Raw genomic sequence first — 26,721 nt, 5'->3', positions numbered from 1 at the left:
ATAGCAACATACCTTCTATGTTAACACACTCAACCTGATACCTTTTAGGGGTTTTTTCCCAACTTATATAATGACAACATGTTTGTTGAATAGAGCTAAAAATGATAAGGTATTTAGAAAGTTTAACTCATCACACTTCAACCAATATTGGAGGTGCCCAAAATGATTCAAGTTCTTCCACGCAATCAGAGAGTACGGCAACGGAGTGAGCAAAGAATGCAAAAAAATTTATTTCAGAATTAATGGAAAATTATGACAGGAAAGTCAAATATCTTAGACTTCTTGCCATAGAAAAAGGGAAGGGATTCCAGCCAAATGAAGCCTGAAATACTGACTGTGGCTACACAGCTCTACACCCTTGCCATTTGTTGGTTCTCTCCCACTCCATCACCCAAACACATCAAGAGCGGTCTAGCTGTAGAACACGCTCGGATTTTGAAATTCTTACCAGCATTTGAAATTCTTCTCTCTCTTTCCCATTCCAACTGTTCCCTTTCCAACTGTTCTTGCCGCTCTCTCTCTTGCCTCTCCCGTTCGAGTCGTTCCAGTCTCTCGCGGTCCTGCCTCTCCTTCTCCTGTCTCTCCCTCTCCAGGCGCTCCTGCCGTTCCCTCTCCTGCCGTTCCCTCTCCAGCTGCTCCTGCTCCAGGCGCTCTCTTTCCAGCCTTTCCCTTTCCAGCCTCTCTCTCTCCAGCCTCTCCCGTTCCATCCGTTCGCGATCCAGCCTCTCCCGTTCCAGCTCCTTCTGCCTCTGCTGCTCTTGCAACTGTCTGCAGTGGTGAGAAAAGGAAAGAGACTCAGCTGCAAAGTGAAAACCAAACACCTCAGGCAGCTCTTCAAAGGACAAGGACATAAACCAACAATCCTGGAAGCAGCCAGAACAAAAGCACAGCATTTCTACCTACCTGGAAGTCTTAATCCTAACACGCCACTTTTCTGAGCTGGATAATAGTTTTATTATGTTTACAGTAAAAAGAATCACATATCTGATTTCCTCTTTACTAACTGAACATTCTGAGAGACAAACTTCAAGAGGTAATTTACTGCTCATTTAATAACTGATACAATCTTCCCAGTTTGGGATATGGAGTTACATTTGTTCTTTGCACAGTATTTTATACTCACAGCAGTGAATAGAAGTACAGTGAAATAGCACTAACACAAATACTCATTAAAAAAAAAGAAACACCTCAAACAAATTATGGTTTTTGGATTAACTAGTCAGACAGAATTCGTCCATATTTTATTTTATTCCATATCCATCAAAATGCACACGTGTCCATCCTCACTTGCATCCTAACAGACACACAGCTGAACTGGCAACAACATGAGAACACCCTGAAGGCACAGGAAAAATGGACATGGTCAAAAAAAATCCAGGGTGCAGCAGCCAAGGAAACACTGCAGGGAGCTGGCAGGGCTTGCAGCTCATGGGAGGCTTTGCAAAGCAAAGCAGAGAGGGGGAAGATGTGAAGAGGAGGAAAACAAGTAAAAGCCAGGCAGTGGAAATACCCTAAGGGTAAGAAGAAACCTTGCAAAATTCTCTGCCAAAGCCACTGGGTTGGCTGAAAGGACTTTCTTAAAAAAAAAAAAAAATGCAGTGGGAAAAGCTATATACCACCTGTCTGATCCTTTCTTCTCAACTCGTTCTGTATTTTCTTTAGGGTTTTTTAGGGCTTTTCAAAAGATATATCCTCTTAGTTGGTTAAAATACAACTTCTTGATTTTCAAAGCTTTTTCATCTCTTGGGGATAACTCAGTGATGGAACAAAATTAGGCTGATCCTCCTCCCAGCTGTGGCCAGTGTGTTCCTGTCAGTACTAAACACTGAAAATGCTGCTAGTTGTTGTTCTCTATTTAATTCTTGTTTCCAAAAAAAGAGATAAATCACAACAGTTAGAAAGAAAATCTGGTCTACAAAGCACAGAGCCATTTTTTCTGCCATGTTTCAGAAGCAAACTGATGACAGCTTCTCAACAAACAAAAAGGACATCCAGCTCTTAACTATAAAGCAGAGAGGAGATCTGAATTTTGACACCTCAAGTTAACAGATGTGTGTTTTCTATATTACGCCACTGGGCAATTTAATTTGGACAGTCATTGGCAATATTATGCTGTGTATGTAGAGTCATAAGGACAGAATTCTGAAAAGGGAACTTCAGCTGTTTCACTCCTTTTCATGACTAGAAAATACCAGCATAACTGCAAATTCCAGCCCATGAACTATTGTTATTGAAATCCATTCCATTTTCAGACCATTGTTTTTCCTTTAAAAACAAAAAAAAATTTACAAATTTTAAAATTTTATTATTTCTATAACCAAGTTGTTGTTGTGCACAACAAAAGGCCTTTTTTCACTACTTAACTCATTACCCATCAGAAGCAAAAAACCAGTTCTGCTCCTTGACCATTTCCTCCCTCAGCCACAAACCAAAGCTGTAAGAACAGTCACTATGAAATAAGAGCTGCAACCCAGCTTTTGTTAAATGACTGATTTTTAGTATCTGAAATCTACTAAAACGTCTGGTGATTGACCCATACAGATTTGGAGTCAGTAGAGGAGCTCTAGAAATGTTAATATAATATAATGAACATAATACAAACCATAGAAATATTAATTTAATACCTCCAAGAGGTATTAAAAATATTTTTGATGTTACACTTTTGCTTGTTCTGTACAAAACTGATTTGACTATGTGCTCCTTTTTCTCCTCAGATAAAACCTATTATTAGAGGAAAACAGGGTTTTCATCAAGGCTAACTCCAGCTTGGTCAGGTTAAAATTCTTTTTTTTTTCCATAAAGGAGAAGTGGATGCACATGTTTGTACCTAAAAGACTGTTCAGAGCAGAAGACAACGCTGACAGATGCCAAAGCAGCTTTGTTTATTTCCATCATTCTTTTGCATCCATTTGCCAGAAATTAGCATATTCCACCTAGAAATGTACATTCTGTTCATCCTAAACCTAAAATGTAGATATGACATTTGAGATTATAAACATTTTAGGTTATATTTAGTTTATAATACTGGAAGGTATCAATTCCCTGGGTTTAACAACACATCAAGCTACTGCCAGAAAATTTATTTTTCTTTAGTTCTTCATTTCTTTACAGAAATAGAAGCTCAATATAGGTCACTCCTCACACAAGGGCAGCATTGCCAAGGCTGTTTTCCAATAAGCCATACCACGGGCTCTGCCATAATTTCATATTTCCATAAACAACTTGGAAAAGGAACAGTGAGGTGCTTGTCATAAAGCTCCTTAATAATATTTAGTTATTCAGGGCAGCAAGGATGATGGCTGATTATAAGGAATTACTGATCTTCTAATTCCAACTAACCTGGGAATAAAATTGGCAAATAAACCTTCACTGAAGTGAAGCAGGACAGAGAGAGAGAAATATCTGCTAAATGAATTTACAGAGTGCTGGACTTTGGGTTGCCTGTGGACCCAGGAGTGAGATCTAAGGGTTACAACAACATCCATTCATTGATGTGTCCTGTTCAAAAACCCCAACCAGACACTAAACATGAAGAAAGGATTATGGACAGTTCAGAAATAGCACCACCCTGCCTCACAATCCCTGCATCCCTTCTCCCACCTCAAAACAGGGAGAAAATCAGAACTGAAAAGACTTTAAGAGCAGCAGAAAAGTGTTATCAAATGTACCCAACACCTTCCATCTAAAAATAGTTTAGAAAGCTGTAATTCTGCATTCTGGGAAAGACAACTGGAGCTCTGAGTGATGGGGACACTCCTTCACAACAGCTGGGAGGAAAGAGTCAACGAAATAATGAGAGCAAAGCTCAAAAGAAAAGAGCAGCCCTGCACATCAGGCAGATGAGCTATGGAACTCTTTGCCAGAGTGATTCAAAGAAAAAGCAGGAAAAAACCCACAGGGAAGAAAAAATAAAACCCCAACACAACCATGGGAAATCACTTAGAAAACAGCAACTCCATCATGCAGAAGCTGTTGAACCAAGAGATGCCCAGAGGATGGAGAGCAGCAGAGGGAAGCATTCCAGGTGTTTGGCCTGGCCCAGAAGGGTTTGTGTCACACCAATATGCATCTAAGTGTTTAAATTTAGTCTGAAGCAAAAATTATTTCAACTGGCAATGAACACTATCAAATTATATTGACCAAATAAGATAAAAGACAGTGAAATAACCACTTTTATCCACACAGCACCTGAGTAACAAATTAGTCATTATTTAGTAAATATTGAGTAAGGCAGTATTTAACTTTTTTTTTCTTTTTTTTGGTAAAAGAATCCCCATTTCTTCAGAAAATAAAAGGAATAAACCCAGAATTTTTTGCCAGGAACAAAGTTAAGCACTTTGCTTACAATACAAAAGCTCTACCAAGAGAGGGCAGCAAAATACCTTGCAAGCATCTCTTATAAATATGAGATTAAATACACCATTGTTGAGAATAATTTCTCATTATATGTCACTGAAGCATCTCTTTGTCAACAAAGAAAAAAAAAAAGAAGGCAAAACAACAAGCAAAAAAAAAACAAACCCAAAAAACCCCACACCTCACAACTCACTACACTTCTGCTGTAATTTTAACAATTTTAATAAACCTTTTGAATAGCAAACCAAAAGGTGCATAGGTCAGATGCCAGTAATGCAATCAAGCTGCTTTAACACAACTTAATAAGCAAGGAAGATTCCATAAGCTACACACTAGATCTTAGCAAGTGTTACAGTTGCAGCTAAAAAAGATTAAGACCACATTTGATTATTAATGATAAAATTTAAAAAAATAAATCCCTCTGGCTTTGTTTAGTCAGCATTAGATAGTATAATTTTATTTTTAAATTTTGTCAAGAGATCAAAATTATATTAGACAAAAGCATTAGCAGATTAAGGAGAGTCATCACACACCAATTAAAGCGCATCTGAATGTCAAGACTGGTAGTTCAAGAACCCTGTGAAAGCAATACCTGAACACCCTTCAGTCTTAGAAAGCACATCTGGCCACCAGGACAACTTTGGAAAAGCTAAAGAGACACTCCAAATGCCCCAGAGAGCTGTCCTGTAGTGAAATGCTTGTTATGCAAAGACAATGTGATTATTCCAACTATTTCAGAAGTGTGACTTATTAAATGTAAGAGGTAATGTCCATGAAATAGCTGAGCCTGCTGTAGAGCTGCACATGTCAGTCACACACAAGGTGCTGTTACTCATGTTTAGATTCAGAGTCAACTTCAGAACCTCAGAATAGCTGGGAGCTCTATCACAGTGACTGCTCATGACACCTTCTTTGTGGATTTTAATTAGCTTCATGCCCAAAGCATTTTGGGAAAGTTCACTTTGGGGTGTTTGGGAGAGGCTCTTGGTTATTTTTTGTTTTGGTGGTGCTGTTGTTAAATTAGCTTACTTTAATATTGCACCAGCTCTTAAAATTATTTCCCCTCTTGCCCTTATAATTTTGTCCAGTTAAGGAGATACTGTCTGAGGATAAAGAAAGAATCATATTTACAATATTAACTCGTGACTTAATATGAGCATTAATCCTGCAGTTCTTTGGGCAGCCAAGCAGCAGGAGCATGACTACATTCTTGAAATAACACATGGGGGAAAAAAAAGATGCAGTGAGCAGAATTAAGCACACACTGTTGCATCCCTGCTGGAAAAAATCCCCCCACATTCTGTGATGGTGACAATGTTTAGAATTTCTCCTACGTGACAACTGCAAAACAGAATTGCAGTTAATTTACTTACTCGGGTACACACAAAGCCTTCCTGGCCAGCTCTTGATCATAAAAAGGAATAACAATTAAGCAGCCTTGCTGTCTCAGCTCCTGTTATTCTGTGAAATGAGCCAGCACCACATGCACACTGAGATCACTTTCCATTTAGCAAGTAGCACCACTTCATTCAAAGGCCAGTGTGAGTGATGGGTGAGTAGGAAGCTGTCTCAAACTATTTTTTTTTTTTTTTTTTATCTGTATTGGGGAAGGGGAAGGGAACAGATGGGTTTTTTTAATTTCTCCTCCTCGAGGTGAATGGCTGTGAGATCCTCTGGGCCTTTTGCTGAAGATCTCAACATGGTCAATCAAAGGAATGGAGCCCTCAGTTGATTGTGTTAAAATATGGCCATTACCACACAGGTTGAAGAGAATACAAAGATCTCAACCAGATTAAGAAAATTCAGTGTTTACTGGTAAAACAATATTCCAGTTCAGAGCAGACTTAAAAGCCAGAGAGAATCTGTCCTTTCCTGGGACACTTTCCCTACCTAAGCCTCCATATTTTGTCACCTGCAGCAGAGTCACTGGATTTGTACAAAACTCCTTCCACCAGAGCAAGGATGCCTTGAAACATGAAGAAACTCCAGCTGTGTCAAAACCCAGAGCTTCTGTCACAAGGGCACCAAGAGGGAAAAAAACCCCTATGAGTAACAAATGCAGAGCTGAAACAGTCTGGCAGGTCACCTTGCTTCCTCAAGTGGAAGTTGTGCTGTACATTCACATAAATCTTCAGCATTCTAACACTTGCTTTGCTCTTGGCTGTGAGATCAAGCCATTACATTTTTTCCTAAAAAGATGATAGGAAACTGCACTGAGGAGCCCATATATCAACCTGAATAACAGAGTTCAGCCACGAACCTGGAAGGCTCCTTGTCACAAAGCCAGATACATTAAAAACAGAGGTATTTCCATGAACAGTACAAAGGCATCTTTGTATCACATCCAAATTCAGGAGGCACTGAGCTGACAGACACTCCAAGATGAACAGAAACTTGTTTGAAGTATTTAATTTTAAAACTCACTGTAGAAAACAAAGATCCAAGACAAAGCCTGCAGAAAACAAAATATCTTGAGGAACAGACCTGACTGAAGCAATTGCTGCATTGAATGAAGAGGTCAGCTGCAGGCAGATAATTCATAATATTTGACAGCTGTTAGTTGCCATTTATGAACACATCAATTTCATATTTCATTTTTTCTTGGCAGAAAAACTGTGTGTCAAAGCAGGGCATCAAATCACTCAAAGATCAATATGAACACTATCCCAGTTTTGTCTGCTTAAAGATACAAAAACAAGGCAAATGAGGGGGGGGGAAAGAATTTCAATATGTGTATCAAAAGAAGACACCAAAAGCCATCACTTGAGTTATTAAAAAACAACGTGGACTTAAAAATATACAATTGAGGGGAGCTTTTCTGTGTCTCACATGGTGGTTTTTTTGCTTTTTTGAAAAATAGTTTCTTGCTTGTGCTGTTACTTTTTCTAAAATGACAAAGTATGTCAGAAGAGAGACCTAAGGATGACACTAAGAAGGCAGCATGAAGGTTGCCAGACTATTGCTGGTTGTAAGTATTGCAGTAATATTCTGCACTTATTGTTCAGAAAGTTACCATTCAGGCATTCAGTATAGGAAACCAAATGTGGTTCTAAGAAAGTACTCAACAGCTGATGCATCTTTCTTTCTGTGTTTCACTAGGGGTTTTTTAAGTTTTAAAGGCAAGAAATCCAGGAATAATACTATGCTAAATTCTAGAAGTAAATGTATCACATCAGCTATGATTAAAGCTGGGCTCATCAATCCAAACAAACTGAGCTGTTCAAGCTGGAGCTTCAGTGTACCCAGACTTTTGGGGCTGCCCTGAGCTCCTCTAACCCAGCAACAAGCAAGCCAGCAATGTTTGGAGTTTTATTCTCAAATGCTGTTAGCCCCAGCATGTGGGCACAGATAGCATTATCTAATCCAACAGTCACTACTCACTAGAACACATCTCACATGATGGTTTCTCCTCCTCCCAGCACTGAGTCACTGCAGCAAACACAGCAGCAGCTGGCTGCACACAGGCTACACAATGTCTGCCTGAGCCACAGGCACCAGCAGAGATGCAGGCTGACCTCAGCTCCATCTGAAACATGCTGCCCTCTACCTTGTGAGCACCAGGAACTCTCTCTGGACATCCACAGAAGTACATACAGACACAGCCAAACTACTTTAGCCCTGTTGAAACTATTACAGGGGGAAAAAATACTTTGACATGTTATTTTGAACTTAGCTCGTAGGCACAGGCACCAGTAACAGATGCAGGCTGACCTCAGTTCCATCTGAAGCACCTTGTCCTCTACATTGTGATCACCAGGAACATCTGGACACCCACAGAAGTAGATGCAGACACAGACAAGCTACTTTAGCCCTGTTGAAACTATTACAGGGGGGAAAAAGGGCTTTGACATGTTATTTTGAAGTTAGCTCCTAGCCACAGGCAACAGCACCAGGCTGACCTCAGCTCCATCTGAAGCACCTTGTCCTCTATGTTGTGATCACCAGGAACATCTGGACATCCACAGAAGTAGATAAAGTGGATACAGACACAGCCAAACTACTTTAGCACTGTTGAAACTATTACAGGGGGAAAAAATGCTTTGACATGTTATTTTGAACTTAGCTCGCAGGCACAGGCACCAGTAACAGATGCAGGCTGACCTCAGCTCCATCTGAAGCACCTTGTCCTCTACCTTGTGATCACCAGGAACACCTGGACATCCACAGAAGTAGATGCAGACACAGCCAACCCACTTTAGCCTTGTAGGGGGAAAAAAAAGTGCTCTGGCATGTTATTTTGAACTTAGCTCCTAGGCACAGGCACCAGGCTGACCTCAGTTCCATCTGAAGCACCTTGTCCTCTATATTGTGATCACCAGGAACATCTGGACACCCACAGAAGTAGATACAGACACAGCCAAGCTATTTTAGCCCTGTTGAAACTATTATAGGGGGAAAAAAAGTGCTTTAACATGTTATTTTGAACTTAGCTCCTAGCCACACAGATGCAGGCTGATCTCAGCTCAGCTCCATCTGAAGCACCTTGTCCTCTACATTGTGATCACCAGGAACATCTGGACACCCACAGAAGTAGATACAGACACAGCCAAGCTATTTTAGCCCTGTTGAAACTATTACAGGGAAAAAAAGTGCTTAGGCATGTTATTTTGAACTTAGCTCCTAGCTTGATTTTTAATAGTTTAATCCTCTGATCAGGAGTACAAGTTCAGGAAAGTGTGTCCTGTTATGGCTCTTCAAATTTGCAGGAATTTATCTGAGTAATCAAAATGAAGTACAAGCATTAAACGTGCTCTTCCATCTTTAATATTAAATATTTATTCACCACTCCAAAATTCAGCATTTGCCACAGAGCTCACTCTCCTGTATGGTCACGCAAAGCTACTGAATATTTACAATATCTCAGTGCCCACACATTATGTACCATGGAATGAACACACACCACCCCCCAAATTTCATAATTCATGTACAAAGAGAAAATACATCCACAACCTGGAAATTTGCAAGCTGTATTGACACCAAACACAGGCAATCTCCACAGAGACTGAGAATCTTCATAAATAAGAAGTTCAGGATGCACCAATAACATAAGCTCAGCAGAAATTATCAGTATTTAACCTCTTTGCATCTTCCTAAGCAATCTCAGCTGCATAAACTTCACTTTGCATTATCTAAACTAAACTCCTGCTCTAAAAATCTGACCAGGTCAGCTTTATTTTCTGTCAAGTGCTTGACAGTCAGGACAGTTTCTACCAGACCATAATCCACATGGTGTCAGAGAAACCCAGACCAGACTTAGTCAGCTTGGTACAATGAGCAAGACACAGGAACTCAGAAGATTTGCCAAGTCTGACTGTTAAATGCCAGAGGTTTGTGAAGTGAGTTGCTGTATTTGCTCTGGAAATGACAATTTCTGCCACTCTGAACTGTGCTCTGCACCTTTGGTTCTTTCAGCAGCACTGAGAGGTGAGACTGGTTCAAATTGTGGTTTGTAACAAACACTTTACACAGGGTGAAATGATGATGTAATTAACTGCATTTATCATGATTTTGAAACACTGCACAAATCCGGGTCCTTACAGCTATTCCCAAAGTTCAGGCAGCTTTCTCTTGATCAGACACCATGGCATGTAACACTTCCAATGTCCATTTGGTTTTCCCTGTACATTAATGTGGTCTACAGGTTGGTGGTTCTCCCCTCTAAAAACAGGACACCTACTAGGAATTCTCATTCTATTCTAATCACCAAAATCTGCAACATCATATATCACATATCATCCAACCCCTCCTGTTCTCCTTCATTCTCATGTATCTCAACTCACATCAGCAACAAGGACTTGCTTTGCTCAGCAAAACACCAAAAGAAATTTGATTGCTACAGGTCCCATTAGTGCACTGATGCCTGTTTTTGTGCTCCTCACACTTCTACAGCAATCCTCCTCTCTTCCACATGAATTGAAAATTCCCTCTTGGTATCTGTCAAATGCTTTACCAAAGCCTTTCTGCTTTTGTGAAGAAAATACTGTCTGGGTCCAGTTTACTGTCCAATGTTTTATCTGTTACCAAAGTCAAATTAACAGGCTTTCATCTCCTTGATCAAAAGGGATTTAAGGTTTAAGAAGGAGCTTTTATGTTATAAGCTAAAAATGCATTAGCTGCAAGTAGCAAGAACTAGGTTTTATCAGTCAAGCAAAAATTAGTAGCCAGCCACTGTGATAAAGACATGAAGAGACAAACTAGAGACTTGAAATGCATTAGACAGAGGAATTCTAACAGACTAAGGGATCTATTAATGCTCTTGGATAAACCTCATTAAGCCTGATTTTCCTCATCTCCATCTTTTTAATAATATTATCTCAAACTAAGAGAACATGAGCTTTCCTGGCAGATGCTAGATCACAGAAGGACACCTGTACTCATGGAATTTTAGAAAAAAGAAGAATCTCAGCAGTAGAAAAACCTACTTTCATTGGCAACTCCCACTCAGTAGTGAATTCCAGTGAGTACAACTTGAACACAATTTCTTAAAAGGGAACCACAATAACCAAAAATCTTGAAAAGTTTAGAACAACTTTCAACTCCAGTTTCATGTTCTGCATTAAACAGAAAAAAGCTCACAGAACTGAAAGATTTGAAAGCAATTCTACTGATGTCATCAGAATACATCCATGCTTAATGGAAGAGTGGTCTCCTCAGCAGATCAATGTTACCAGCATCTACAGTTATGCTGTAACCATACAACACCCATTACACCTACCCATAAAGCCAGGCTAGTCTCTGAAAGCTTCACTACAAATGGAAAGAAAATTAGGCTAAAAAAAAAAAAGAAAAGCCCTTTTGATTCCATCTAAACCATGTCTATGCCCAGCTACAAACTATACAATCATATGAGTGGATGCTACTGACCTCTCAAACCCTAAACCAAAAAGCCAACAACTCCATCGTATTCATGTGTATTTCAGATTAGAGCTGTGTGCTCAGTTATTATCTAATCAATCCATTTGCCTTTTAAAGAAATCCTACTTCCCTGGAAGAAGCTGTTGGATAAATGGCACCATTTCAGAAGCAAAGCAAAGTTGGAAGCTGTACATCTAGCCACTAACTAGGGAAAAGTCACAGGCTGTGGGAAGTCAGTAGAAACAAGGTTACCAGGGACACACAGCCACGGGCAAACTTTTATTCCTTTAAACTACAATAGCTACATTGACACTGAATTGCAGGATTTTTTTTCCTAGCATTTCTACATATGTTTTCAAAACAGCTCAGGAGTATGTAATAATTACTAAGTTACAAGGAGGGAAAACATTTTATTTTAGTTAAAGAATAAGATTAGCAAAATTCAGAAAAAATGTTTTAATCTGTAAAATAAAAATCTTGCCTTCAAGTCTCTTATTTACTAAGAAACTGCTCCATTTGACAGTCTCTGAACGTGTACCAAAACTAAGAATCCTTCCACGGGATGTTATGAAACCCACACCATATCAATACTAAATTCTAGCACAGGCATACCCTGTGTTTTCCTTAACAGTATCACAAACCAAACTAAACCAAAGAAATAAAGTATTTAATAATTACAGTCCCTCCCAATATTCTGCTGTTGCATTTTCCAAACCTGTAATGTTTTTGAGTACTTACGAAAGGATTCGGTCGAGTTTTGGTCCATGACGCCCCTGAAGGGCAGTGGGGGGCTTGTACACCCTCATCATTCCTTACTATCTGTACAGTTCCTCTGTTCCTGGAGCTCTTTATTTATGAAGCAGTGACCATTTTGAAGTTATTTATAAACATTAACTCATTAAATTCCCAAGTGTCATCTTAGATACCAATTCAGTGACTCATATTCCTGACAATGTATTTACCACGGCTGGGAGAGAAGGTAAATTTACATGCACCAGTAGCACACACAGGCATGCCATGAACTAATCTTGTATTTTAAAATGCTCTTTGGCATTAGGTAACTCTGCAGTTATTAACAAATGTGTGTGTCAACTGAAGCTGGCTCATTATCCATCAGTGGAATTTATAAACACTGCCTGGCCACCACTCTGACAAAATGAAAACCAGCCCACAGAACAAAATATCCCTTCAGTTTTGAGGATCAAAAATGGAAGCTGGAGTGTTTTAAAGCCTGCTATTACTCTACTGAAGTGAGTGCAAATTAAGGAAAATTACAGCTAGCTTCAAGTACTCCCTGAGAGGGAAAGCATCCACCATGTGTTAAGGTTGCTTAAAACACAATAACAAAGTTATCAATTCACAGAAAAAATTACTTCATTACACCTTATGTGTAATCTTGGCCTTATAAAAACCTCAGTGTTTCAGATGGCACATCTGGTCCCAGCAGCCTTAGGAACTGTACCACTGCCCAGTAAGCAATACAAATATTCACTAGGAAGCTCTGCAGCAAAATAAACAAAGCAGTTTTACCCAAAATGCAAGGGCATCTAAATCCTTTCTAAAATAGAGAAAAATCTCTGAACCAAAATAATGTATTCTGCTGGCAATGAACTAATTTCACTCTTCAATTCCCAATTTTCCCAAGATTCCTGAACACTGGTTATGAAAGCAAAGGAAAACATCAGACCCTGATGGGTGAAGAGCTCTCTTTATTATGCCACTCTTCACTGGTCAGTCCTTTGGCAAAATACTTCTGAAGAAATGTTTCTATTTCTGCCTAGGAAAACCCTGAAGCTCCAAGCCACATAATTTAACTTTGAAATTAGTCCTTCTCTGAGCAGAGGGTTAGACTAGACCTCCACAGGGTCCCTTTAATTTTCATGCAAACAGATATTTTTCTCCAGCTTAGAATAATTTTAAAAACATTTTCCTGCACTTAGCACAGGAGTCAGTTACACACTACTAAATCCAGGCACACCTAAGAGGAGGGATGGGAGAACAGAACTCAAAGACAACTATTATCAAGCCACACTTGAAAGAAAACCCTCACCCAACAGACACACATTCCACAAGCCACAGACTTGGCACAGCCTTTCTCCTGATCCATCACAAACCCCATGTTCCTTCCCACGCAGTAACATTTATTCCCATTTCTTGCATTCCCTGTAGTCTTACTGCTCCCCACAGGATTCAAGCCTGCCCACACTGCTTTTACCCTTTAGTGAGATTGGAAATGTCACTTGGAGATATGTTAAAAGTAATATATACTTCAACCTTTTCTTCCCAACTATTTACTACTCTCTACATGACGGTAGTAACTCTTGCTCTTAGAGTCTGAAAGCTGCAAGACAGTTACTACAGAAGAGAAGTTCTAGCTTAGAGTTAATTGAACTTTATTATCACCATGTAGTTACAGGAGTAATGAGACTGAAGAAGCATTTGTGAAATGTTTTAACAAAATTACATGTTCTTCTTAAGCTTAATGACACAGCAGCAATAGTCCTTCCACGGGCAATCTGTCTAGCAGCATGAGTAAACTCATTCCAGTGCTCCATCCTTGTTTCAGGGAAAAACAAAACAAACCCAGACCCAGACTTCAAAGAGGACATTGCATTAAATGGAAACAAGTTGGGCACACTGATCAAAAAAGCCAAGCCATAAGAATGCCATCTGATAGGATGGCCTTCACATACCAAAAATTTCAAGAGACTTTCAGAGCTCTTAATATAGGGCAGCACTTTATTCTGAGGAGATGCCGCTCTACAATGCTTCTCTCTAAAGTATTTCAGCATTATAAATTTCAGATAATGCAGCTTTCTAAAGGAACAGACAGCAAATAAAAATACTAAAAACCACTAATGTAGGACAGAAAAAAATATTGAAAGAAAAAAGGCTTTTTAAAAGTCTGTCAAAAGAAGTGACATAAAAGACTTTTATCATGACAGCAAACTTGCACATAAACACATCAAACAGACAGATTTGTAATGAGGTTCTTGCTATTTGTTCTTAAACAAGGTAACTTTCAGATAAAGTGATTCCTGCTCAGATTTAAGAAGACACAGAAGAAAATAGACAGACAAGTATGATGCCAATTTTGATGGCAACCCTTTGTTCAACATATACAGCTTGATTATCAAATGAATTATTCCTAAATTGGCAATTGGGTTCTGCTCACCTTTAAATGCTGAACAGCAAAATAGAAAAAGCTTCAGTGCTAATTAGACCCAACATGTTTAAGCATTCTCCCAGTCAGCACAAAAAGCTATTAGGTACATTTACACCACCAGTCTGGACCACCTCCCATTTATCCAAGGCTCCCGTTCCCTGGATCTGTCCTGCATGTGAATCATTCCCAGCATCCCTTCAGGAAGGGAACAGCTAATCTCCTGGGAGTGTTTTGATGGTAAAATAATCCAGGATTGCAGCACAGGCAGTGTGCTTGGGACAGCCCAAGGTCTTGCTGTTTTCCCTTAGCCCAGTGTGAGAGCACTGTCCTGCAAGCCTCTGCCATGTCACACACCCATAACCCCCACACTCACCCCACATTGCCACAAAACAAATGTGGGAAGATGACAACCACAGAGTCTGTAGAAATTGGGCACTTCATCAATACATAATGATTATTAAAAGAAATGTGAAAAAACTCAGTTCAAAATGCTACAGGTCTGAAAAAATATCCCACAGGGATAGAAATCGCATGGAACAGGTAAACTTGGAGGAAGCCCCAGCTGACCAAGGGAACACAGATATAACCAGCAATGCTCCAGCTGAAAATTACACTGCTAAAAGCTCCATCAATTTATACGCTACAAGCAGAAAATTAAGGCTTTTTGCTAAATAATACACTGCAAAGGCAAACAAGATTTGCAATAGAATGTTCTGATCTAGCACATCCACACTCAAGACAAAAGCCCTGTCATTCATGATGACTCAGTTCTCTGCTTCTCAAACTTCCTTCCTCGCTTGCTGCTTTTTTCAGTGTCAAAAACTGAACACACAACAGTCACTGGAAAATTAATTAGCCTGGCTGAAAATGACAACAGTGAAATCTCCCAAGGCTTCCCCTCTGATCTTCAACTCTTTCCCCTGCATTGTTTGAATGGGTGGAGAGCAGGAACAAGGGATCCAACAACAAAGTTTTTATAGAGTGGCACTGAAAACTGTGCACATACAAATGCTGCCCTCGTGCAGGAGAGCAATTCTAAGTCCTTGACATTTATTTTCTCCTCATTAAGAGTTATCACTTCCTTGAACTGAACAGCTGTTCACTTTTAATACCATACCTTCTCTGGATTTCCATTTCTTCTTGTGATGGACCATTCTGCACTTGAGAGGGAAGCTGTGAATTCTGTCGAGGCAATGTAGGACCTAAGAGCAAAGACAGATCATAAATTAATGGTTTGAATTTTTACCATGCAAAAAAAAAAAAAGGCACAAAATCAAAGAAAAAGGCCAGCCATCACACAACATTAAGAACTGCTCACTTTTGCTTTTTAAGCCAAACAAGCTCAACAGCATAATGCAGCAAATAAAAACTGCAACCTCACACATGTACAATGTTACCTCACACATCTGCAGAATGATTTTATTTTACATGGATGGAAAGGTCTCACAAAAATGCAAACCAAACTTTCTGCATGACAGAATTTGACAAAAGCTTTGAAAAGCACTCCAAGTCTGATTGTTTTTCTTAAAACAATGAACAAATACTCTTGGAGGAGCAGGAAAGGCTCAAAAAATTAAACCACTCACCTAAATAGAACACTGGAAAAGGGGGAGAAAACAGAAAAAGGAAAAAAACAAAAGAACAGGAGAAAAACCATCAGAACCATACCACCACACTGAGAGAAGGAAGATAAAGCATGTTTCTACAGGTCACACCAGAATTTACTCAGATTTCAGGTCATCAATTTGGATCAAAGACCTTTTTTGCATAGGTAAATATTGTGTCCAAAGGAATGGGGGATACAACAAATGTGCAAACTCGGAATTCTGCTAAGCACAGGAGATGCAAAAGGGAAGGTCATGCAAAATCATCTTCAGCCTTTACTGACGGGAAATTCTGAATCATACAACTTTCAAGTAATTGTCAATGTGAGATCTGTATTCTAGAAACAAAAAAAGCTTTACCATTTTAATCACAAATGTATTTACAGCACAAAAGTAAAAAGAAGTGAAGACAAAGTGTAGAATGGAATACAGGAGACCATGGATGCATTGCTGCTGTCAGGCAGTAATCTAGGAAATTATTTAGACTACAGCTATGCTCAAGATTATAGAATTTATAAGAAAGTATAGAATTTATTATTCTATATAGAATAATATATAGAATTATTCTATATTCTATATAGAATAATATAGAATTTCATATTATAGAATTTGTAAAAATTAAAATCAATTAAAACATCAAGTTTTGAAAATGTCCAAGAGCAAAGCAGTGATTTCTCAATGATATTCCACCAAACCAGTTAGAGTTATGGAGTTGTAATGAGATCTTCCCCATCTCAAATATCAAAATACAAAATCTTTTCCTATCTGAATTGGTGAAAGTCACCCAAACCCATAAAAAGACCATGTGTGATACACATCAAGGACAGGCATTTTGCTTGAGACACAGCAAACAAGTCCCTTGTCTAAAAGCCCTGCAGAAAGGTTAATTTCCTCAGAATGCCACAGTATTGTGTCCACTGTGATCTTTAATCATGAAAATTATAAAAGTGTACACTATCTATGTACCCTACAAATACAAAAAGTAATGGGACTTAATTGTGGAGGATAAAAGCAGGCAGTTTACTACAGATGTGGTGTCTTCCTTAGCTATTCTTTCAGCAAGCATCAGGCCCTTATACCCAATGCCTGGATGCTGGGATGCACTAGTTTTGCTTGAAGTATCTCCAAGAGACACCTCCAGGTATAAAACCTATATTTTAATGCAATATTTAAAAAACTATATATTGATAGTGCGATATTTAAAAACTATATATTTTAACCTGTATTTTAAATGCAAAAAAAAAAAAATTATTAATTTATCATTGCAGTTAAATGACCATTAAACAGAAACATCTGCCCCATGGCTCATCTGGAAAGCTTTTTTGCTTTAAAACTTCCATAAGACACACAGTCTCCTCCTCTCCTCTCCCCCGTGTGAGAGGTGGAAAGCTGCAATGCCCATGACAGCAGCTCCCAGGCAGCTGGGATATTTGCTGCCTGCAGCCTTTCATGGCCTTTCACAGGCAGACAAATCCAGGAGCAGTGAAAGGTGCTGTAAACACCAAACACCAGCTCTGCTGCTTGCCATGCCCAGCAGAACACTCGGGTAAGTCAAGGCTCACAGCCTGAGCTGCAAAATGCAAGCAGCACTTTGAGTATCAGACATAGGATGAAATTCATAAATTCCTGTCTTATTCCTCAAGATGGAACATGCTGACCTGAAAGTTAATAATGAAAAACAAAAAAGAAAAGAAATGGTCACAATGCATCCGTAGACCAACCAGAACTATTTTGTGCTAAAAATGCAGTAGAAATGAAAAGTTCAGTTCAGCCAATTTAATCTTTAAGAGTATTTAAAAGGTTTTTATGAAGAAGGTTTTATCATGCTGCAGTAACTGGGTGCAGACCACCACTCTCCGACCTTTTAAATCATTCTTGAGCCAACACCTCCAGAAAGTAAACACCAAACTTCATCTGCTCTGGCCTTTCCAACACACCTAGCTGTGAGAAAGCCTGTTCTTGTAGCCTCAAACTTTGTTCCAGAGCACTGTCCTTCAGAAAACCACCAATTTATCCATCAGTTCTGCACAAGGCAAACATGAGCAAGCCAAGGCAGCTTTAGCTTGGCCAGCCCACTCCAGTGATGGGCTTCTTTCACAGCTATGCACACAGAAGAGGAAAAAAAATCCCCTGCTGGCAATTAACCTGGTGGTTCCAGTACTCATTACACATTTTTGCCTCAAGGAAATGCAATTTGAGTATAACAAAGGCTTTTAAGAAAAGGGAAGTTCAGCTCCCAAGTCATCTGTACTGTTTTCTCATGAAATTTCCCTCTGCAGCCACCCTGCTAATGAACATTATAAAATTAAAGGAACATGCCAGGTGGAGAAGTATGTTTTATCCTAGAAGGTTTATAACAGCAAGCCAAGACTATCACTTCATTGCTAAAATACAGCTGCCTGGGTAGCAGGACAGGTGGTATATTAAATAAACAGGAACTAGGTAGTGAAAACCTCTCTCAGAGGCTTCTGAACACTTTAAGATACCAAAGAAACATCAACCCCCATGAGAAACACTCAGATACTGCCTGGAAAAGAACTCTGATCCTTTTACAGGATCACTTTATCTTCAGAAGCCAATATAAGCCAAGAGAGAGATGAGGCTGAATGGTCTATTCATTCTGAGTTTTAAAGAAAACCTAACATCTCTCTTTTTCTAAAAAAGCACAGATGGTGCACTCTGCAGCACATTCTGACAGACAGAGGATATAATTTTATACTAATTTGTTCAGCAGCCATTCCAGTTTCAATGCTTTCTGTTTTTCAGCTTATTTTCACCTTTGCATCACCCTTCCTCTATGACAGCTCAGGCAACTGTGTGGTGAGAAATGGACTGGCAATCTAACACATTAAAATCTCAGGGGGAAAAGCCTGCATTAAACATTTCCACCAGCCAGATGACAGCCAGAGCTGGTGCTCCATGCAGTCACACAGACAATTATGGTGGCATCAACATCAGAACATCAACACCAGACTGCTGGGCAGTGCCTGAACCAAACCAAGCATCCCCAACATCACCCTTCTAAACCACAACCAGAGTTGGCGTTTATCAAACTCCTTGATTTTTTTAGCTCTAATTGACTGGTTACTTTGTATCTCTGTTCAAAAGCCAAACAATTTCAGTTGTACAACCCTATGGAAGCATAGGAAGGAAATACAGGGTTTGCCCTCCCTCAATGCCTTTTGTTCCTCTGTTTTGTTCCTCTTTTGTGTTCAAAGGGGTCTCAAGTTGAGGGAAGAGACAAGGATCTGACTCCATGTTTCAGAAGGCTGATTTATTATTTTATGATATATATATTACATTAAAACTATACTAAAAGAATAGAAGAAAGGATTTCCTCAGAAGGCCAGCTAAGAATAGAGTAGGAAGGAATGATAACAAAGGTTTGTGGCTCAGCTCTCTGTCCGAGCCAGCTGACTGTGATTGGCCATTAATTACAAACATCCAACATGGGCCAATCACAGATGCACCTGTTGCATCCCACAGCAGCAGATAATCAATGTTTGCATTTTGTTCCTGAGGCCTCTCAGCTTCTCAGGAGGAAAAATCCTGAGGAAAGGATTTTCCATAAAAGATGTCTGCGATCTTTCAGTCACCTCCTCTCTTTTGGAGTGTCACACCCCACCCTACCCCACTTTTTCTCATGCCAGCTGCATTGGATGTTATCAGTGTTGACACTGGCTGATAGTGAAAATATCACATTCCTGGAGCCCTAAAAAACCCCCAGGAATCAGCTGCTCAAGACTGGCACAACACATGTGCTGCAAGTTCTGCACTGAGCTGCAATGGGTGTTTTCCTTTGGCTGGACAGGCTCACTTGGGAGCTGGTAACACAGGGATGGTGAAAAGGGGTTTGGAAGAACCAGATCATGTGAAATCTTCCTCAGAACCTCACATGCCCTAAATCAAGAAGGCAAAACCACACAGAAAACCTCCCACCTGCAATTACTGTAATTCAGAGTACAGCTTATTCTCACCCTAATTTTTGAATAAATCTGCTAAGGCTGGTCAACTATCACACTTAAGAATTTTAGTTTGAGGTAAAGATCTCCATTTTCTCCCCAGAGAAAACGTTTATATAAACAACTTAGTAACTAAGAAATCCCACTCCTTCACTTCTCAGTATGTTAGTGCCAAAACTAAGCAGTGCTCCAATTATACAGTCTGATATCCAAATCAAAGTGTGACTTGTCTTTTAGAAGTCTTTTCCAAGACTGAAAGTGGACAGCAAATTTATTTATAAATTTATATGATATAAACATAAGTGACCTGGCTAATTATAATCTTTAGAAAATATTTTCTTTAGGGACAGTTTGAATACTCCTACTAAACAAAGCCCACACCCCAGGCAAGAGTTCAAAGCTACAGCCAAAAAGATGTGTTTTTGTTAGGAAATATAAGAACTTATTTAAAAAATAAAAAAAGAACGTGTGTTTAAATGGTTAAAGGTTTTCTGAATGAATGGGAATGAGGCTTTTCAGAGATCTGTGCAGGAAGCAATAAGAACAACAACTGTGGTATCCCTCTTTGATGTGTCTCCAGCTCCATTCAGAGCCTGTCCTGCTCCAGGCCATGCCAGAACAAAGGCTGGGTTGATTTCTAACCAGCCTTGAGCAGAACCAAAACCAAGTCACTGCTCCAGCCACAAGAATTTATTTAAACTAACAGAGACAAGTAGTCATCTTCAAGTGCAGATTTTTGATGCAGTATCATCTAAATACCAATGAGGACAGCATGGGTTAGAAACTTTTAAAACCCAAGTAGATACATTGAAAGAAACAAAACAAAACTAACCATACATAATGTATTGATCATCAGATCAGTGTAGAAGTTTATTTTATGACACATACCCTCCCAACAGGTGTTATGGGTTTATATGCAAGACCATGATGGCCAAAAACCAGGGCATTAACTAGTGACAAAATTTTCTCTAGTACTTCTGTTAGGATGAATCAAGCACTAGCCAAGGTTTCCCCTCCCTTCAAACCCCTTCTTCCTCACTCACTTCAGCTGAGTTAATTCACTCATCACTCCAAATCTGAAGCTAAACACTTTCCACTTCAATCCACAAGCTCTTATAACTCAATCAAGGCAATAAAAGGCAACAAGAACAACAAAACTATTCATGAAAGCACACATGAATTTAAGCAGAGGTAAGCCTCCTATCAGTGCCAGCAGAAGCCCCTATCAGAGCCAGCAGTGCCTTGGACACCAGGCTCTGATAACCTGGGAGCCAGGCTTGGCTCAAACCCAATTTTCTGGGGGACATCAGCAGCTCCCAGTGTCCCTGTGCCACCCTGCCATGCCCAGGGACAAAGCTTCACCAGCAGGAGCTGCAGCTGCTGGATGAAACTACAACACCACAAACATCAAGGAGCAAATACTGAAGTTAAATATGTCAATAGCATCCACTGTGGGATATTTAGAGCTCCCCTCCACCCTCAGCTGTGCCAAAATTTGATAAAATAGCAATGTTATAGGTGATGGCTGTCACTGCTGGGGGATAACAGTACAGAAATGAGCCTGACCAAGGTGTATTTCACAGCTATCTTCATGACTTTTATGAAAACAGCCTGCTCCCAAAAGGCAGATTAAATCTATCTACAACTTCTACTGATAATATTTTTAAAGACAACACTATAAACCCCAACTGTAAAATAGGCTGACATTCCTCTGTGTTTATTAAACAAAACTTTATCCATAAATTAATGTACTTCTATTAATATTTGCCATGCAGTTTAGACCAGCTACCAGATTTTAATTAAATTCTTTGGATTGTTCACCTAAAGTTTAATGCTTTCACATGACACACCACTAATTCTGAAGAACCAAAAGAAAAAAATTAGAAACACCATACAGGCAACTCTTAAAAGTTTGTATAACTCTGAAAACTTAGCAACTCTCCCTTCACTTCCGAACACCACAACTGACACTGATGATGCTTTCAATAATCTTATCTGCAATTACCATGAAGAGGAAATACTCTGCCCAATAAACAGGTAGAACTTCCTGCAGGATCAGCATTTTGGCACATAAATCAGGATTACTTAATCAGTATCAGCTATTATAAACACCTAGTAATGACCTAAAAAAAATATTTAATCAATCCCACATTTAAAAGGAAGGGAAAAATCTTGTTAGCAAGACCAGAGATATTATCCAACTTTTGACAACACAGGTAATAAAAATACCATCATGTTACTCCTGTTCTGACAGGGAGTGCTGACAGCCTGTTCCAGAGGCTTGCTGAGAGTACAGGTATAGCATCATTACTTCACTGCTGCAGAATTTTTATTCTCCCAAAACAAGTTTTAGCATGACATGAACCAAAGCAGTACAAAGAAAAGCACCCCCCAAGCTCCACATGCACTTTTCTCATTTCAGTCCTCTGTAGTCTCTCTATATATTCAAATTAGGCAGCCCCAATTTTTGTTTCAGTTTGCATTTCCCAAAGATATTAAATTATTCAATCCATTATTTGAGTGCATTCCTCTACCAGCAAGGATTTAATTACCTATCTCTGCTGGAAGAGAAAGGACATTAATGTACAGCTGTGAATAAAGATTTGTTTATTTAATAACTGGACAACCTAACTTCTAGAGTTACTCATTCAAGAGGAATTCAAAAAACTTGAACCACAGGGGCTTTTTCCCCTCCAAGGTCAGAAGGATAAAATAATGAGACCTTGGAAACAAAGAAACCCTGGTTCTTTTTCTTCCTCCCCATTTTCCTATGAATTAAACTGTGATCTAAGGCAACACTAGAACAGATTCACTGAATCCTTCATGACCTTGCCTTTACATCCAGAACACTCCAAAAATCTTTTCAAGAACTAATATACAACTGCTACAGATTAGCACAAAAAAGCATCACAGATCTCACATCTATGTAATTCTATGAGAGAGAATGAAAATAGATTTATTTACTATTGTGACATCCTTGCTTCAGTTCTTCTGCCGCTTTCATCTTCTGCAACAAACGACTCCCAGGACCTCCCAGGTGCAAATCACACATCTAGAAACCCCACATTCTCTCAGCAAGGCTTTCCTGAGGTTGGGGACAGATGCCACACAAAGCAGCAGTGATCCCAGCTGAACTAGGAGGTGCTTTTTGCAGCAGAACTGAGAATGATGCTCCTTTGTTCCTCCCAGCACAAGCTTCCCTTACGTGACCTTATTCCTTCAAAGAAATAATCCATTGTCTCACACATCAGAGAATTCTCAGCTGTCTGATTTCCCCTCGTTGAGGCTTTTCTCTCATTCCAGAGCCACTTTGATTGCAACAATGAGCCCTACTTAATGCAGATATGAAAATTTCCTTTGTCATGCAATGCAAAACCTTTGTGGCAAGCTGTCATCTCCAGACAAGACAATTACTGAATATCTGAACACCCTGCACAGAGCCTCAGAGCCAGAAATCCTCTTCATTTGACCTCTTAAACTTGATGACATGCACTTGGCATTTGATGAAGGTGTCACTTTTGACCATGTCAAACAGTTATTTCATGTAATGAGTAGTAAGTCTTTCCAAATTTTCTCAAATGAGGGCCAGGAATAAAACCTCGGTTCACTTTTAATGCATTTCTGAAACAGTGTGGGGCAGGAACCTGCACTATTTAATTCTTTAAAATTCCAGGACAAAATGCAGTCCTGTGTTGTCCTACTCTGCTGCATTGCCTACAATCTGCCCAACTAGCCTGCAGGGAAATAGGGTTTGCTAATGCAATCATTCAAACCAGAAAAGAGCTAAAATAAAATAAATTCATTTAAATAAGCAGAGTTCAACCATTTGAGACGTTAGCATGTTCATTTATCAGTCCTGTAACACAGGGAGAGGATAAAATCCTACATCAGCAGAGCATTTGCAGCAGTTTCACTGATAAGGCAGCCTTTGCTTCTGAGACAAACCTGCACTGCTTTTATAGCTAAAGCTGCCACTTGCAGTAAAGCCTTTGCTCTTCACTTCAGAGGTTTTCACTGTGCACTCTGAACTCATCAGAAAGACAAAAACCTGTCCCTGAGAGCTCAGCAGTGCCTCGACTCCAGCAGATCCACTAGAGGGAGATCCTAAATTAAACAACCTCCAATTCTGCCAGCAGGCAGCAGAACAGCTGAGGATGCCAACTAAAAGATCAATGACATTTTTCAAATATGTGCAAGAGAAGGAGACCATGATTTAATTTTATTTTAAAAAGAGAGAGCCGTACCCAACAGCTGACTTGCAAACCAAAAGGATGTACACAACTTAATCTTTAATATCCCTCAGAAGTCATTTAGATTTCTGTGAACCCTTGCATAAAATTTAAAATTCATCTGCAGCTTTATGAATTTCTGAATAGTATGCTCAGCTAACATTAAAACTGCTTTCCTTTTATGAATAAAATACAACATAAAATAAGCAAGCTAATAAAAGAAATTGCCAAAATGAGAAAGCACAGCAGAAAATAAGGATACTGCAAGAATCTAACTTTAACTGGATGCAATTCTATAATAAAAGGGAATCTATCTATGTAGGATCTCTTTATTTTTATTTCAGTTGGAGGTTCTGTATGCCATTTTGGATACACTAGGAAACACAGCAATTTATTTAAACTAATAGAGACAAGTTGTCATCTTCAAGTACAGATTTTTGAAGCAGTATCATCCAAACACCAGCAAGGACAGCATGGGTTAGAAATATTTAAAATCCAAGCAGATACATTGAAAGAAACAAAACTAATCATATATAATGTATTGATCATCATATGTCAGTGTAAGTTTATTTTATGACACACACCCTCTCAACACCTTTTCAGAAAGAGTAATTTGTTTATAAAAGAGAGGCAGCTGCAATCCATTTCCTAAAATGAAGAGCTAATATTAGAGCCTCAGAGCCAGTGACCTGTCTAAGTAAATATTCATCTATTTCAGAGATCCTGGGGGAGGAACCTAACACCAAGGATTCATTTCTAGCTGCACTTTTAGGAAATTATACCAGCTACACAGAAGCAAAATTCACTGAGCTTTGAGCAAGGAGCACAAGTAGTTGGATTATAAATTGCAAGCCACTTAGCAACCTATTGCCATTATTGAAGCAGCATGTTCAGAAAGATACTTCAGAAAAATTAAGTAATATCTAGATCAGACAGTGACAAACTTCCCAGCTGATAAAACTTGTTGACAGTAGTCTAACACAGAAACATGATGAACATTTATCTTTAAACATTGTCTGAAGCGAGATGAGGCTGAGAGAGCAATTCCCTGTGCCTTATCAGGAATTTTTTTTAGAAGCAGCAGTGCAAAACTGCTCATCTGCTGAAACAATGCTGATAATGTGAAGGTTTGGTTTTATTTCAGCTTGGTGGAAGCTAGAGCACCTATCTGTGGCACAGGTGACAGCTCATCTGAAACCACCACAGCCCTTGGCAGACAGCAGCCAGGGAAGAACAATTATCTCCTGTGCTCACCATCAGCTTGTGATGCAGCTAATTAATGCATTTTGACTTGTGCCTGCTGCTACCCCCAAATTAAATTCACAACAAGGAGAAACAAAGTGACAATGCTGTAATTCAGAAGAAAACTTAAAGGTTAACCCAGTCACTTTCAAACATGGTTACAAACCTTAATTCGTGTCCAGCTCAGAACTGTTGAGAACAAACCAGAGGACAACAGCACTGTAGTCAGCAACCAGGCTGTGATAAGTCATACACAGTTATGAAATTTTACAGTCAGAAAATTTTAGTTTTATCCAAGTCTTTACAAAGTGAAGTGGCATCTCTGTTTATAATAAAATTTCTACTACTGAGCAATATAAAGATGCAGCAGCCCATAAATACCTTGCATAAAGTAGCAAGAGAACAAGTCATTAGACAAATTACAAGGCACAAAATTTAAAAAGGACACACTGTCTAACTAAAAAATGAGCAATGCCATGCCTGCCTATGTCATTTCAGCCTCTCTAGCAGCTCAGGTTCAGTGTTATGAGGAGTTAAACTGAACTACAAAGATGTGTATACGCCTATATACACACTGAAACACAAATTCTGCAAGTACAGGTAATGGGAAAGAACTTGAACCCCACAAATCTGTGGTAATTACCATCAATCAGGCTTTTTCATCAAAAGAGTACAAACCAACACTTCATGTGTTCCCAAATACTGGCTGGGAGAAGGTGATGAACAGTCAGAATGCATGGAAAGTTTACAGCTGAGTAACCCTTAGGGAAAGCAGAACTGAGGTATGTAGAAGAGAAAACACCCAGCTGAGAGGCAGGAGACTGGGAATCACAACTGGCTTATTTTAGCAGGAAAAAAGGAACCTCCTAATTCTAGCTACCACTTCTATTTTGGCCTCCTGTGTTGTGTAACAATGTAAGCACTGCAGAATTTATCATCCACAGCCTAGACAGATTAGTTTCAAAAGGTAGAAGTCTTGAAAGGACTACCAGAAAAAACACCAACTTGATAAAACCACCTTTTTTTGCTGTAGCTGAGACAGCCCTGGTATAGTTATCTACAGCCTCTCTTCCACACAAGAGAAAGAAAACTGGCACACAAGTACTATCTCTTGTTACACAGGCAATCTTGAAACTTTAATGAGGACAAAAGAATTCTATTTGGTTACAAGAACACAAAAGACTCTTAGTCTTTTAGAAGAACCTCCCTCTGTGTGTGTCACAGTGTTACACTGATCAATTTGCTGTAGAGCCTACCCAGAATGTGTTACAGATATCAGCAGAATACTGACAGCCAGGGATTTTTCC

At 39.3% G+C, this 26,721-nt stretch overlaps 1 protein-coding gene across 7 annotated transcripts in view; it reads right to left on the bottom strand.

The window, feature by feature from the left end:
- ENAH (ENAH actin regulator) overlaps positions 1-26,721 on the bottom strand; it is a 92,386-nt gene that overhangs the window by 19,400 nt on the left and 46,265 nt on the right. For 6 of the 7 annotated variants that reach the window (XM_059467482.1, XM_059467483.1, XM_059467486.1 and 3 more), the window contains exons 4-5: positions 15,495-15,579; positions 449-768 (exon numbers count right to left, since the gene is read on the bottom strand). In XM_059467482.1, coding sequence (XP_059323465.1) covers positions 449-768; positions 15,495-15,579 — 405 coding nt within the window. Of the gene's footprint in view, positions 1-448; positions 769-11,949; positions 12,021-15,494; positions 15,580-26,721 lie in introns of those variants that run through there. The other variant, XM_059467485.1, reaches the window with a different exon arrangement.

This window comes from Ammospiza nelsoni, chromosome 3 (assembly GCF_027579445.1).
Source record: "Ammospiza nelsoni isolate bAmmNel1 chromosome 3, bAmmNel1.pri, whole genome shotgun sequence".
Lineage (NCBI taxonomy): Eukaryota > Metazoa > Chordata > Aves > Passeriformes > Passerellidae > Ammospiza > Ammospiza nelsoni.
This window is presented reverse-complemented; position numbering and strand designations above follow the sequence as displayed.